The sequence below is a fragment of the Acomys minous genome (assembly GCF_964271855.1).
Source record: "Acomys minous genome assembly, chromosome: 5".
In the NCBI taxonomy this organism is placed as follows: Eukaryota; Metazoa; Chordata; class Mammalia; order Rodentia; family Muridae; genus Acomys; species Acomys minous.
In genome coordinates this window covers 115,097,805-115,114,366 of record NC_140494.1, presented here as the reverse complement: position 1 = coordinate 115,114,366, position 16,562 = coordinate 115,097,805, and the positions used below count along the sequence as shown (strand labels likewise).

Below are 16,562 nucleotides of genomic sequence, written 5' to 3'. Positions count from 1 at the left end.
GTACCACTGCAGGTGGAGCAGTACGAGCTCTGATGCTTTGACCATTACCCCCTCTTTGACTTTGAATCTAGAAGGTGATGCTTTTTTTTTTTTTTTTTTGATATGTGCTATCATTGTTACTCTGTTATTGAAAGATTTCTGAGGATGGTGCTAGCAGTAATCTAAGTTACTAGATCTGAGCATGCAGAAAACTCCTTTGGCTGCCTTATAAGACTAGGATTGTTATGTTGAACTGTTTCTTGAGTCTCCACAGCGTGATCTAGTAATGAGGTTGTTGAACTCTTGAGTCTTTTTTTTTTTTTTTGAGTCATCTGTTAAGCCTCAGATTAGTTCAGAAGGAACGTCAGAATCTGCACAGAAAGCCCTTGACCCATTCATCATCTTCACCCACTAGAAAACTGATAGAGAATTTGTAATGTCACTGAGTGTCGAGAGGACAGATGGTGGGCTATAATCCCTATCAGGGGATGGCATTTTCCCTTTTACTTGGTGTCTATTTCACTGTATTTCATTAGCTTCATTTTTCTCATCTGTCACTTCAAACAGTATAATACATAGATTGTAATTGATAAAACCTCTAGTGTGGTCTACATCTGAAGTCAGGAACCTTAACGGAGTTGAGGCTTTTGTATAATTAAAATGCCCTCCCTAGTTTAAACTTGTCAGTGCCATATATATTTAGTTTCGTTTTTCAAAGGATGCTGTCACTAAGGGCACCATTTTGACAGAGGATACTACATTTCAGGCTTTCTCAAATTTACTGTTTGACAAATTTATAAACCATAAATAGAATGGAACTCTTAAACCTTTTTTTCTTCACGTATTTGTAAGAACTTGATTGTACACTGCATTAGGCCCTTACCAGGGAACAACAGCAAGTGCTATCATGTGAAACCACCTCTGGTACACATTACAGTTTGTTGAATCTCCCAGCACCGTTGGTTTCATGTGAATTAGCGTCTCTGTGCAGTGCCTTCATTTTGGATAGTGTTGGTTAACACCCAGGAATTATTTCTATATACAGCCAACAAAAGCCATCAGTAATAAATCAACTTTAAAGTGTTTCTCCAAACTGCTTCTTGCAGATAAGATCATTTATGAGGGATGATGTCAACAAGAGTTTGTTACAGACTTTTCAAAAAAAAAAAATTGAAGCTAAAACCCTGATGTCCAGAGAATCGGTCCTCTTTAACAGAAACAGCTAACCTGTATCCTTGACACAGAGTAGGTGTTAAGTGTTAGGATTTGAGCTAAAGCTTACATATGTATTGTTTCCAGTATGCTGTATCTGTGAGCACAGTCTGAAACCCTGACCTATCTAAACAAGCCGTGTTTTAAATGGAGTGTTGTTTTATCTGCCCTTCCTCTCTGTTTTCCTCTTAACTGTCCTCCTCCTCTTCCCATTCTGCACACTGTCATCTCTGTCCTTATTCCCTTATCTTTTTTTCCCTTGACTTTACTAAGTGAGTGAGATGAGGAAAAGTCACTCGTCTTTTTTTACTTTACACTTTAAGATTATGTAATGAGTATTTTAGAAATGTAAATAGTTTTAAATTTTTTAATGAGATGATGTGTAGCATTGCTTTAACATATAATTGTCTACTTCTCTTTTCTCATGTATTTACTGCATGAGTTTCTTTATAGGGGAATCATTGGGGTTTTTTAATGCTGGTTCTACTGAAGCAAGCTTACTGAAATAACTTTTTTAAATTGCACATTTATTAAATGTTAAGTAGACTGGGCTGCAGAATTTGTTTAGCGAGGTGACTGTATGTATTAGCAACATCAGTCTGTGGAACAGATTCAGGCACACTATTATCTAAATAACAGCCTCATTTTTACTGGTTAAAGCTCTTGATGACTTGACAGAAGGACTAAGATTGCTGTGTTTTCCTAATTTTTTTAAAAACAGGGTCTTATTATGTAGGGCTGGCCTGGGACTTGCTACCTCACCTAGCTCTTTGTCCTTTTTCTAATATTAGAAAAAGGACATCCAGCCTGATTTACCTGATTTTAGCCATTACAGAGCAATGGGGGTGTGGGGAAGTAGTGTTGAAGTGTGGTTTTTAAAAAGGATCAGAATCAAAAGTTCTGTTCTGTGATTTAGTACAGAGCTCACATCATAGTGAGAGTAACCTGTGCGTTAGGGAGAAACCACACCTAAAACACTAATCTCATGGGGTGGACCACAACTGAGGATGCAGGAGAGTGTGGCCTCCCTGCACACAGGTGCTCAAGCTCTACTTGTAAGCCAGGGAACAGGGAATCCATCGTATCAGACCCTTTGTGGGTAGGAAGAAAACTTTACTGGGGAATCATACTGTCAAGCTGCCTGTCAGGAGGCAGAGAAAACCTTGTCAGTTTTAAGGGGGACAGGTAGTGGCAGAAGGAGAGGTGCAGGCCGGAGCCACCTGGGTTTAGCATTGGGTCTTTGATCTGTTGTACACTGTTTATTTTAATCAGGTACTAGATCTGTTGCATGAGGTAGCTGACCACTGGTACTGGCATGGAGAAGCGTAGTAGTGGCCTTCCTGGTAAAAAGAAACCTGCCTGTGAGATTCCTGAGGAATGCTGAGTTTAAGTTTCTGTTCCCCATAAGTGTCCTTCTGCTTACCTGGTCAGAGTCCTTCTGTTTAGGACATTGTCACCAGCACCACCATATTGGGGGTCCATTATGGCCCTAACACTACTCAGGTATACTGGATTCTGAACCTAGACCAGAAAGAGCAAAGCTGCAGCCTATCAGCTAGTGGGTAGATAGTGCAGGCAAGCTTCCTTTCATGCCTGGCCATTGGATTAAGTGAAAGGCGTTTGAACCTAATCAAACTAGCTACTGCAAGCAGTGGGGCCAGTTTTGGTCAGCACAGATACCTAGTATGTTAAAGTTCTGTGTTACCCTGTGGTTGGTGGCTAACTTTTGCCCTGTTGCAGGAGTTACACATAAGAGTTAGTCAAGAAAGCTGAGGATCAATGCACACGTGTCGTTTCTCTTAGTAAAGCACCTCATTATTTTTATATTTCTGCAGGAGATGGTTTTCTCTATATTTCTACATTTGAGTCTCAGTAGTACATACTTTTAATATATGAATACTGTGCAAAAACTGTTGATTTCTAGTTCAAATCTTGAATGCTTAAGAAAAAAATTATTGTGATTTCATTTACCTCATTTGTCAAAACAGGAATTTCAGAGCTCATGTATACATATTATTCATACTTGTAAAGTGACTGTCTTTCAACTGGTTATTTTGATGAATTTACAGTGTACACAATAGTAGACAGAAAAGTTTGGTAAACCTCCATGTCCTCATTGCCAGTCTTCCAGTGACAAATTCAAGATGACCTCTGACTTGATGACATTTCACTAATGTCTACTGAATTTGTTTAATATATGTTCCAGATATTTTAAAATAATGGCTCCTTTTAGGGGTACAATTCTGACTATAGTGCCCCAGGACCTTGCCCATGGCTAAGCACAAACTAAGTACAGAGTCACACATGTGTGCATGTGTGTGTTAGGGCTTGCACGTATGGCGGTCAGAGAACAACTTGTAGGAACTGGTTCTCTCCTTCCATCATATAGGTCTTGGGTAGCTAACTCAGGTCATCCTGTTCAGAGGCAGCTTCCTTTTGAGGACTGAGCCATCTCGCTATGCCCTGAGACATTTTTTTTTAGTAGCTGCCTCAGAAAATGCATATAAGAATATTATTTTGAGGCTTTTAAATATTGATAATGTCTCATTTGTAGTCTTTTGACTTGCAAGTTAGTTTTACCTTAATTAGTTTTGTGCTTTTAATCTTTGAGAGTAATGAACACATTCATTGTTTTGTGGCATGAAATGCTGTTGTCTAAAAGGTTCATAGTTCCCTTTCTTCTGTGGGAAGATACTTGATGTTTTTGTTTGTTTGTTTCTCTAAATAGCAAGCAATTTTCCTATTTCTTTGGAGCCACGCAGTTTAAGAGGTTATATCTTGGTATTACCTACTAAGGTTTTTGTTTTTGTTTTTTTGAAGGTAAGTTATTCTGCAGCTAAAGCTGGCCTGGGAGTCACAATGTAATACTGAAAGCCTCAAATTCTTGGCAATTCTCTAGCCTCACCTGCAGTTACAGGTGTTGGCTGTAATAGTTTGTTTTTACTATTTTGTTTGTTTGCTTAGGATCACATTGTGTTTAGTCTTTGTCCTGGTAATGTTGGCACTTGACATGGCTACTATTTTTTGTTTGTTTGTTTTTATTTTTGTATTAGGTGAGTTTTATAAAACCTGTTTAAAAGGAGTTGTAATTCAGGGTAGCTGTTGCTGTGTGTTGGAAAATGCACTGGCTGCTTTCTCAGGTTTCCTGGTTGTTTCCCTTTTCTCTTAACTAGGCTGCCTATTTATGTTGTCAGAGTAGTGCATGAAGGCCTGCCCCTTGAAGAAGCCCTGGTGGCTAAGTTTTGAGAGTTTTTAGGGACTGTCCTCCTAATTAACCTTCATAATGAGGGCACCATCAATCACCTGCAGGTGAGATGGTCACCCCTCCCCTTCCCAAATACTGTTCTCAAGAGACTGCTGAGCTCTTCGCTGGGTGGTGGGTAGCTTCATGTTCCTTGGAAAGACTATGACTCCTGCTCATGTGATGGTAGTTTGTTCTCAGATGTTTTTATTTGTGGCTATGGGTGTTCTTTCTTAGTTTGTTTTGGTGTGTGTGTGTGTGTGTGTGTGTGTGTGTGTGTGTGTGTGTGTTTTCTTATTGAATTTCCCTAGTTTTATAAGGTGATTCAGATAATCTAAAATTCTGCTTCTATTGTTAGCTTTTTCTCAGAATGTTGATAAAAATTTTAATGACTAAAAAAAAGAATTTTAATTTTTCCTCAGAAATATACCATGATCTTACCGAACTGATCTTCAGGGTGAAGTCTTGTACACACATTCAAATCCATGAGCCCTGTCAACACTCACTTCTGTGTAGTTCCTTCCTGGTTTGATTTAGAACAACTATTTATTATCCTGTGTTACATCTAATAATGTATCATTTTTAAACATCAAAAGGTGATCTGGGGTATGGAGAGGGAAAATAAAAAAGGGTGGTCTTGCTCTTCACAAAAAGCCAGACATAACTACAGGAGTATTTGTTGCACTGTTACTTTTTGGACTGGAAGTTTTATGCTGCTAGTATGCTTAACAATGAGCCCCTGGCAAGAATAGATGTAGCTGTGAAATACAGCACCTGCATTCACTAACTTAGGTTGTAGACAATGTAGTGGGAAGAATATATGTTTTGAATGTTTAATTAAAAACAGCTCAGAAAATGTTATCACAATCCCATTTTTGTTAAACATACATACAAAGAAAATATCTCTAGACTGTGTTCTAAAATAATTGTTAGTTTGCGGGTGGTAAGAGTCATAGGAAGTTTCTCTTTTAATTTTATTAGCTTTTCTATGATTAACATGTATTGGTTTTGTATTAAGTAAAGTTATTAGTCAAATAAAAACATTCTCATTATTAATTTTGAGATTAAAAAAGTTGATTAGTATTGAATATATTGTATATGTCAATACATGTGTCAATATCTTTTAAAATATGATTCTTCGGGAGGTCTTATTCTACCTCAATACACTCACAGTATGGCCCATGTGACCTCAAATTCATGACATCCCTCCTACCTTAACCTTCCAAGTCGCTATTAACAGGTGTGCATCACCACACCTGGCTAAAAAAGGTAAGGCTGTTGGTTGTTCTAGTTAGAGTCTGATCCTTTTTTGTATAGTATCTTTCATTGGGTATAGGACCCGTAAGGATCTCTAAAGATATGTGAATGGCATTTATGTGCACTTTAAAAAAAGTATAATTGGATCTTTCATGAAACTGAAGATGTCATTGGGGCATTCCTTTTCTGTAGTATAGGAATAGAAATGACATGCTGGTGTGTAGACTGTTAGAGCAGTCTAGGGGGAAGGGATGTGTAGTATTGAAACAAGCTGCCTTGTGCAGGCCTTCATACCTCCACAGCCTGTGAGTTCATATGTACTCAGTCCTTTTGTGTCTGGAAAACACTGCTCTTGGAGTCTGCCATTCCCTCTAGCTTGTACAGTCTTTCTACCACCTCTTCCACATAAATCCCTGAGCCTTGCTTGAGGAAAGGGCTTGGGTGAAGACATCCTACTTAGGAGTGAGTGCTCCGAAGTTTCTCACTCTGCACATTCTCCAGTTGTGTGTATCTGTCGTAATTCCTGTCTACTTAAAAAAGAAGTTGCTCTGATATGGCTCGAAAGAGGCACTGGTCTATGGGTATAGAATTATGTCATTAGGAGTCAATAGTGGTTCCCAACATAATTGCTATATACTTCTGATGTAATAGCAGGTTCAAGCCAGCCTGTGTTCCAGCACTGAGAGGGGGAAGTGGACATGGAAATCCACTCCTAACCAAAAAGCCATTCGCTTGGTAGCTACTGCAAAGGAACAGCTGGTTTTTTCCAGGGCACTGTCACCACAGTAGGCCCCCATGCCCAAGAGTAGTTGTCCAACACATATGAACTCAAGTGTGTGTGTGTGTGTGTGTGTGTGTGTGTGTGTGTGTGTGTGTGTGTGCGTGCGTGTTTTATTAGTCTTTTGCTTCTTGATTCTATTTTTGTGGAGTTTTTGTTTTTGTTTTTCGAAAGAGAGAGAGAAGGAACATAAAGTTGGGTAGTAGGGAGGTGGGGAGGATCTAGGAAGAATTTGGGACATAGGAAATCAGAAAATATATAAAAATAATTTTAAGATGCACAAAAAATCAAAATAAGTTGATAACAACAACAACAACAGTAATAATAACAAACCAAAAATGGTGGAAGGTTGCAACTTTTTCTCCTAAAGTCAAGATTGTTAGATCAGGTGATGTGGAAATGAAAGAAAACCAAGTTGACCTCTCCAGAAACAGATTTGTGCCTTTATTGAGAACCACAGAAGGACACCAATCTCTCTGAGGAAGTGGAGACTAGGCAGGTGGCACCGGGGCTTGGGGATTTAGAGGATAGAAAATGGGGCTTTGAGGAGGGAAGAGTCCATCTGCAGGTCAGTTCCCCGCGGCTTCAAAGTGGTCGATGCCAAGAAAGGTTGGTTTGTTGATCTTGCACAAAGCTTCCTGAGTCCTCGCAGGGCTCGAGCATTATATGTCAAGTCAGCTTTCCTGTCTGGAGTTTCCCAGCTCACCTAAGACCTTTAGGTCAATAACCCTGTAATGATAAAGATAATGACCACTTTTATTACTTCTCTTCAACACTGTTAAAATTTTAGGCAGAAAAATTAAATAAGAAGAAGTCCAAATCAGGAGCTAGGTTTGGTAGCACAAGCCCATGAGCTCAGCACCCAGAACATGAGTTTACAGCTACCCTAGTTAGTTCTTAGAAATGGATTGGATTTTCAATTACACTCATGTACCTATATGTATAATTACCACTTAGATCATTGCTTTTGATTAATGCCAAAATAAAAGTGTGTTCTATGTAACAAAGTTATCAAGTTACTCCTACTTGTGACAAAGTGCCCACCATTTTTTTGGTTTGTGAGACTTTATCCTTTTTTTCTTTTTATTTCTTTTTTAATGTTGACATGGGAAGAATATGAGCTTATTTTCACAGTTCAGACTCATTTCTAACATTTGTAACATACATGGCCAAGAGTACAGTTTCCACAGTCAACATCTGGTTTTAAATTTGGTCTTTGTTACTCAGTCAAGGTTTTGACTGTCTAGCTTTGGACATGTTGCTTGAGACTGTATTCTTCTATTACTTGAAATGGAAAAAGTAAAACTATATCCCTTCTCATTGTGTCTTAATTTTAGTTCTAAGGACTAAATGAGTGGTTTTTATGTGAAACACTTTGCTTAATGAGTATTGTATAATAACCTTTATAATAGTGTTATTGTTTTCATTTTCCCATTAACTGGTGTCTGCCATATGCTGTGCACAATTATAAACAGAAATTTTGTTTTATTGCAGACAAGTAAAGTTTTGTTGTTTTGTAAGCTCTAGAAGAAAATGAACAGAGTAAGGCTATAACAAACAAATAGGTCATTGCCTAAGGTTCTTTTTTTAGTTGAGAATATGCACATTCCTGGGAAGGAATATTACTGGCTAGGGAACAAGATGTAATTCTGAGACAGTAGTGTTTCTGGTGAGTGGGAGGGAAAGAAATACCACCCTCTGTGGCATGGAAATTACATCTTACCACAGTGTGATGGCATTAAGTATGTGTGCAGTGTGCATACACACAGGTACGAGTGCAATCACCAACCTGTGTGCATGTGGAGGTCAGAGGTCAGCTTCAGTTACCTTTGTTGCATTACACCTTGTTTTTGTTTTGTTTTGCTTTTGTTTTGTTTTTGAGACAATCCTTCTGTAAAACCAGAGTTAACTGTTTTCATCTGGACTAGCTGGCCAGCTATCTCCTATCTCCTGTGCTGAAGCTACAGTCACATGCTGCCGTACTTACACCTTGCTTTTACATAGGTGCTGGACTGCTAACTTACATCCCCATGTGCGCACAGCAAGCACTTTACCCACTTTACCCTACTCTCTCTAGCCCCCAAGATTTTAGACTTTTCTCACTTTATTTGTGTGTGTGTGTCTGTCTCTCTGTCTCTGTCTCTGTCTCTGTCTGTCTCTGTCTCTGTCTGTCTCTCTCTCTCTCTCTCTCTCTCTCTCTCTCTCTGTGTGTGTGTGTATGTGTGTGTGTGTGTGTGTCTGTCTGTCTCTGTGTGTGTGTGTGTGTGTGTGTATGTGTCTGTCTGTCTGTCTGTCTGTCTGTCTGTCTCTCTCTCTCTGTGTGTGTGTGTGTGTGTCTGTCTGTCTCTGTCTGTGTGTGTGTGTGTCTGTCTATCTCTGTCTCTGTGTGTGTGTATGTGTATGTGTGTCTGTCTGTCTGTCTGTCTGTCTGTCTCTCTCTCTCTCTCTCTCTCTCTCTCTCTCTCTCTCTGTGTCTCTGTCTCTGTGTGTATGTGTGTGTCTGTCTCTGTGTGTGTGTGTGTGTGTATTCAGAAACCTGGGGGACGCTAAGTCTCCCTCTCAACAGTCTTTATTTCTTTGTCTAGGCTTGGGACTGTGGGATTTTTTCTTTGCCACATTAGCACGTGTATTGATGGTGCCTTGTTTAGGCACCCATCTTGTTGAGTTGTTGGGTGAAGATTCTCTGTCATTTCTCAGAGACACAATCCCACAGGAAGTTTTCTGGTCCTCTGGTTTTTAGTCTTTCTTGATGTTTCTGGCACTTGAGGTTGTGTTTTAGATGTACCCACTGGGCCTGGCTCTTTACAACCCATTGATCTCTGCATTGGATCCAGTTGTAGTTTTCTGCAGTGGTGTCCATTTGCTGTAGAGAGATGCTTCTTTGATTGAGGGGTGAGAGTTACACTTATCTGTGGGTATAAGGATTTGTGTTAGAAATTTGTTAGGAATTGTGCTGGTCTGTAGAGTAGCAGTGGTAGGCTCTCCTCTGAGATCCATGGGTAGTTGGTTAGGTGTCTAGTGCCAGACGTGATTTCCCTCCTGTTGATTGGGTCTTGTTTCTAACTAGACAGCTTTTGCTTATCACCAAGATATGAGTGCTACTACTGCTCCTTTAGGGCTCTTTGTCATGCTGGTCTGTGTTATGGCTATGTTATAGATGCCACAGGTGGATAGATAGGACTCTTAATTTCATCCCTCCCTTGGCAGCTTGTATAGTAAGTACTCTGGTACTGTGGAAGCTAACCTACACAAGTGTGCAGGTTTATATGCAGGTGTTCATGTCTGTGGAGCCAGAGGACAGTGCCAGCTGAGTTTCTTTAGTTGCCATCCATCTTGTCTTTTGACACAGAGCCACCAATTGGCTTAGAACTTTCTCAGTAGACTAGGCTGGCTGACGAGGGAATAGCAGGGGTCCTTTTGCCTCCATTTCCCCAGTAGGGGTTTGGGGGAACATAAGGATACCCACCATTCCATGCTTTTTTAAAAATGTGGGTTCTGGAGGATTGAACTCAGCTCTAAGGCTTGTGGGACAAGCACTTTCCTGACTGAAGTATCACCATAGCTTGAGAAAGTTTTGATAAGAGTAATATTCAGGCTTACTAAGATTTGATTTATGTTTTTAAAAATAACTGGCTTTTTTATATACAGAAAAGACCTGGAAGGGTTGGGCAGGTGGCTCAGTGAGAAAAAGCTCCCAAATAAGCATGAGGACCTGGGTTCTGATCCTGACACTCAAGTAAAAAGCTGACTGCAGCCACACATGTCTGTAACCCTAGTGCAAAGTGTAGGCTGGGGGGCACGGCGCAGAATCAGGAGGATCACTGGGGCTTGCTTGCTACCTAGACTTTAGTCTCCGTGCACACACGCCTGTGCACCCAGGTGCATACACACTGCATGCATACAACACATACACACAGGAAAAGTTTCACAAGTGTACTTAGAAACTGAAATACTAGTTGAAGGGTTATTTTAGTTACACAGATGTCACCTAATGATGACTTAAACGTGTGATGCCAGTGAGGACTAGGGGGGAATTTGGAATGGAATTTGGGTTGTGTCTGAAAAGAGAATGGCTAGGTTTAGCTAGTGTATTAGATTGAGCAATTATATAAAATAGCACAATTTATGAATGCGGGGAGCTTAAGAATTTTATGGGCATGAAGAGAGGCTCAAAAAACAAATTCTAGGAAAATGAGTGAGTGTGTAGATAAGCTAGTGTACATATGTTCTGACTGCCTGGCACTGTACTTGAGGTATAGCATCCTGAAAACGTGAAAGCGTTGACACAGGTTCCCCTGTAGATGCATCACTCTTCTGTAGCTATAGACACAGTACTTGGGGAGCTCCGTGTAGAGTTGGGGTTTTGCTGTGTAAATACGAATGAAGAGAAGGGAATGGAGTATGTGACGTGGAGGGTGACAGTGAGAAGTTACATACAAGAGAAGGAAATGGAGTATGTGACGTGGAGGGTGACAGTGAGAAGTTACATACAAGTGAAGGGAATGGAGTATGTGACGTGGAGGGTGACAGTGAGAAGTTACATACAAGAGAAGGGAATGGAGTATGTGACATGGAGGCTTACAGTGAGAAGTTACATACAAGAGAAGGGAATGGAGTATGTGACATGGAGGGTTACAGTGAGAAGTTACATACAAGAGAAGGGAATGGAGTATGTGACGTGGAGGGTGACAGTGAGAAGTTACATACAAGAGAAGGGAATGGAGTATGTGACGTGGAGGGTGACAGTGAGAAGTTACATACAAGAGAAGGGAATGGAGTATGTGACATGGAGGCTTACAGTGAGAAGTTACATACAAGAGAAGGGAATGGAGTATGTGACATGGAGGGTGACAGTGAGAAGTTACATACAAGAGAAGGGAATGGAGTATGTGACATGGAGGGTGACAGTGAGAAGTTACATACAAGAGAAGGGAATGGAGTATGTGACGTGGAGGCTTACAGTGAGAAGTTACATACAAGAGAAGGGAATGGAGTATGTGACGTGGAGGGTGACAGTGAGAAGTTACATACAAGAGAAGGGAATGGAGTATGTGACGTGGAGGGTGACAGTGAGAAGTTACATACAAGAGAAGGGAATGGAGTATGTGACGTGGAGGCTTACAGTGAGAAGTTACATACAAGAGAAGGGAATGGAGTATGTGACATGGAGGCTTACAGTGAGAAGTTACATACAAGAGAAGGGAATGGAGTATGTGACGTGGAGGCTTACAGTGAGAAGTTACATACAAGAGAAGGGAATGGAGTATGTGACATGGAGGGTGACAGTGAGAAGTTACATACAAGAGAAGGGAATGGAGTATGTGACATGGAGGGTGACAGTGAGAAGTTACATACAAGAGAAGGGAATGGAGTATGTGACGTGGAGGCTTACAGTGAGAAGTTACATACAAGTGAAGGGAATGGAGTATGTGACATGGAGGGTGACAGTGAGAAGTTACATACAAGAGAAGGGAATGGAGTATGTGACGTGGAGGGTGACAGTGAGAAGTTACATACAAGAGAAGGGAATGGAGTATGTGACGTGGAGGGTGACAGTGAGAAGTTACATACAAGAGAAGGGAATGGAGTATGTGACGTGGAGGGTGACAGTGAGAAGTTACATACAAGAGAAGGGAATGGAGTATGTGACGTGGAGGCTTACAGTGAGAAGTTACATACAAGAGAAGGGAATGGAGTATGTGACGTGGAGTGGTTACAGTGAGAAGTTACATACAAGAGAAGGGAATGGAGTATGTGACATGGAGGGTGACAGTGAGAAGTTACATACAAGAGAAGGGAATGGAGTATGTGACATGGAGGGTGACAGTGAGAAGTTACATACAAGAGAAGGGAATGGAGTATGTGACGTGGAGGGTTACAGTGAGAAGTTACATACAAGAGAAGGGAATGGAGTATGTGACGTGGAGGGTTACAGTGAGAAGTTACATACAAGGTGATGAGGAAGGAAACAAGTCAAAGTCTGCATTCTAACCAGACTGAAACCGTCTCCAGGACTACGTTCCAGTTTCCCCTCTGCATGTGTTTTCTGAGATGATTTATGTTTCTCTCCTTCCTCCCTTTTTCCTGCTCTTGTCTGGATGAGCCCACAAATCTAGCATCTGCTCATCTCCTGTTCACCATTGAAGGCACAGCAGACAATGCACTGCCACACTACAGTCTTCTGTCTTTACCTTCACTGACCAGCTGGCTCGTCTTCCCCTTAGCTTCTTATAGAACCTTAAATGGTTAACTGAATACGTGTATGGTTCTATAATTTTGTGTATAGTTTTTCCTTTCTCTTTGCACTTGTATGTCCATGTATCCTTAGCTTATAGTCCATTTAGTGTTCACCAAAGGTTTGAGGAATCAGGGAAAATCTCTACAGATTTTCTAAATCTAAATCTAAACAGATTCTTCACTGTTTCTCAAAGCGATTGTGAAAGCCATTATTGCCTAGGAATTATTTTAGTTTCTTTTATATTATCTGTTCGGTAGTGATCTTGTATTATTTTAAAATATCATCACCGTCATCATTTCATTGACTGTTTTGCAGGAACATCTGTCTTTGAAGAAGTATGTTGTTGATATTGTGATTGAAAGTACAGCTCCACCAGAACCTGTGAAAGATGGAGAAGAGAGGCAAAAGAATAAGAAAAAAGCTAAAAAGATAAAAGCACGGATGAACTCCAGGTAACATAACTGTCCTTAAATACAAAACAAAAGCTTTTAGGGATGGATCATTTAATTTAATGGAAGAAAAAAAAAACATTTAAACTTGTTTGCTTCAAAAAGCTTTGGAAAAAACACCAATGAACCTAATTTATAGCCACTTTCTTTGATTGAGAAAGAAAACTGAGTATTGATCCAAAGCCCTCACTTTCACCTGCTCAAGGGCTCTTCTTATAATTAGATGCCAAGGCCATGCCAAGTGTGTGCCTCTTCCAGCACACAATGTTACATTTAAATATTTGTAAACTTAGCCTATTTTTCTTTCCAGCTATTGATTTTTAAATGAAGTATCAAAGAAAATCAATAGCAATCAACAAATAGAAGTCAGCTGGCTGTGGTGTCAACGCCCATGACAGGGTTTAATTAATTTGGTTGCCTGTCACAACAGGAAAAGTTCAAGAAATATCTTAAAATGGAAAGTGAGTTATCAGACCTGTAGTTTATCACCAGCCTCCAACGTGACATCTGAGATCAGACAGCTGTGTAGTACATTACCTCACAAGCTTTAAGTGTCACATGGTGACTGATGGGCCTTGTTTGAGGACACAAATATCGTTCTTTCTTAGTTGATACCTTTAACATTTGAAAGAAAGCACTCCAAAGTTGAGTGTCTCAAAAGAAGGAGGTGCTTAGCCCATGGAATTATTTATAAACGCGTGGCACAAGAATAATGCTGAGTGATGCGGGTTTCTGTAGTCCAAGTCCAGAGTGTGGCCTGTCAAGGAATATGTTTCATCTTAAAGAATCAGACATAACTCCAGTGTTTTGTTCCTTTGAAAATGAATAGTTAGAAAACAATTAGTGATGTTTCCTGATTTGACTTCACAAAAGAAGGACATGCCATGTATATCTTCTATACAGTCCTAAGGGTGAGTTTTTATGGCTCATTTTTGAGATGAACATTTCTCAGAATATTTTCATAGTTTACTTCGGGATATTACTGGCGTGATTGAAGTTTCAGCTAAGGGCTTCTCACTCCTGACTCTTGCTATTTGGTTCTCTTTTCTTCTCTGTGTACACTCCTGCTAAGTCCTGATTTTATCTGCCCTATACTTACTGATTACAAATTTTACACCTTTAAGTGAAATTTAATATGCCTAAAACAAACTATTCTCGCATCTTCCTCTAACATCTGACCTCACCATTGTCTTCTCACTATAAGGAAATGAGCATCCTGTTGTCATTGCCCTGGTCAGAGCCCTTGTAAGTCACCCATGACCTCCCACTTGGCACAGACAACGTACTCATTCTTATTTCAAATAATGCTCGGTTTAATGTGTCTGCCAGAGCTCACGCCAGACTACATCTCAGCATGGGGAGGGGAGGTAGGCACCTTGCTTTGCAGGTGACCCACGTTCAGCCACATAGTGGCGACAGCCATCTGTAGTTCCAGTTCCAGGGATATCTGATGCCCTCTTTTTTGTCTTTTTTGAAAAAACTATTCTTTTTATTTGATTTTATTTATTATAATTTATTCTCATTACATCCCGGTTGTTATCCCCTTGCTCTTATCTTTCCATTCCCGCCCTCCCTCCTTTTTCTGACCTATTCTCCTCCCTTAGACCTCTAATGGGGAGAGCAGGGAGCCAGGGGAGACCTCCTCCTCCACTGTCTGGCCACAGCCTGCATCCCCTTCCTCTGTGTACCTGCAAGGGCCTTCTGTCAAGGAGCAGTGATCAAATCCTGAGCACCAGAGTGCATGTCAGAGTCCAGCGGCAGTTCTCCATGCCCTCTTCTGTTGTCCTTGAGCAGATATTCATGTATACAATAAAAAGGAAATCTTTCTTAAAATGTAGGTCACCTGTATCATCCTGCAGTTTCTTATCCCCACCCATTCTCTTTGCTCCCATTCTTTTTATGCTCTTTCTTCTTTACTCTTTTCCACCTTTTCTCCTTTTTCCTTTTTCCCATTTTCCCCTCTTTTTTCCCCTCCTCTCCCCTCCTATTTCCATTCTTTTTCCTTATGCTTTTCTCTTTCCTCTGTTTTTCCTTCCCCATCCCTTTCTCAGTGGACACTGAACCCAAAGTCTTATGCATGACAAGTCAGTACCACACTGTTTTATTATAATAAAAATAATTACCTTTACTATTTTTATTATGATATATTTATTATTATTATTATTATTATTATTATTATTATTATTATTATTATTATTATTATTATTATTATTATTATTATACAGTATCTCACTGTATGGCTCTGGCTGACCCTGAGTGGCAGTTTTTCTGCATCTGCTTTCCTGCGTTCTGGGATAATAAGTGTTTTCTACCATGCCCGATTCTTTTTTATATCCATCCAACCATTTACCTACTTCCTGGGCCCTTGACAATCCCTCACATGCTTTCTGTAATTACAGACTGACTTTTCTTGTTCCATGCATTCTTATATTAAAAATCATACTCTCTTGCTGTTGCCTTTTACTGAGTACTTTTTTCCAATATATATCTGTATTCTGGGTCAATACAGTCTGTTTCCCTTTTACTGTTAAACATATGGATCATATAGATAATATTAAAACCTTTGTTCAGTCATCCCTTAATAGGCATTTGAGTTGAAGTCTGATAGGTAGGAAGAGAGGCTCTTGGAGGATTTGGGAGGAGAGAAAAATATGACCAAAATATATTATATGAAATTTAAATTAAAATACAAAATGAACTATACAGTAGCTTGAATATTTTTAAAAACAAAAGCAAACATACAACCCAACAATGTAAAGGCAACTATTTAATAATTATAAAATTCAATGTTCATATATCTTGGATTTTACCTTCTGCTTTTCCTGTTCGGCTTTGAAGACAATTGTATAAAACAATGGTATAAAACTCTTGTTAATGAGCATACTGTGTGTCATTTGTACAGATGGTTCACCATATCAGTGGTTTCCATGCATTATACCAAATGCAAACAAAATATTTGGACAGAGTGTGTTTAGAAAATAATTTAGAAACAATGCCTTTGTGACTTTGTCAGTTTCTCATTAGTGTGATAGCATTTCTGACGAGAACAGTGTAAAGGGAAAAATTATTTTGTGACAGTTTCCTAGGTTTATGTCTATAATGGCACACATATGTGTTCCCACACACATTTAAACATTTACATTCATACACCACACCATACAGCCATACTCATGAGAGGTAAGGGGACAGAGAATATAGATTTAACATATAAAAACGCTGTAATGGAGCCATTAATAGGCAAAGGTGATGTGACATACAGAAAACAATGGCAAATGGTGGAAACGAACCTTTCCACCCTGGAATCAAATGAAGTATAAGTACATTAAGCTTTTTAGCAAAATGCACATGTCTTCAGAAAGGATATTAAAAACAGCATCATATCTTTTAGAGAGTCACTTCAGATACAAA

General features: G+C 39.7%; 1 protein-coding gene across 3 annotated transcripts in view; it reads left to right on the top strand.

Annotated features, from left to right (window-relative positions):
• Positions 1-16,562, top strand: part of SCAPER (S-phase cyclin A associated protein in the ER) — a 324,408-nt gene that overhangs the window by 115,649 nt on the left and 192,197 nt on the right. For all 3 annotated transcript variants that reach the window (XM_084782519.1, XM_084782517.1, XM_084782518.1), the window contains exon 21: positions 13,021-13,157. In XM_084782519.1, the coding sequence (XP_084638645.1) occupies positions 13,021-13,157 (137 nt within the window). The remainder of the gene's footprint in view (positions 1-13,020; positions 13,158-16,562) is intronic.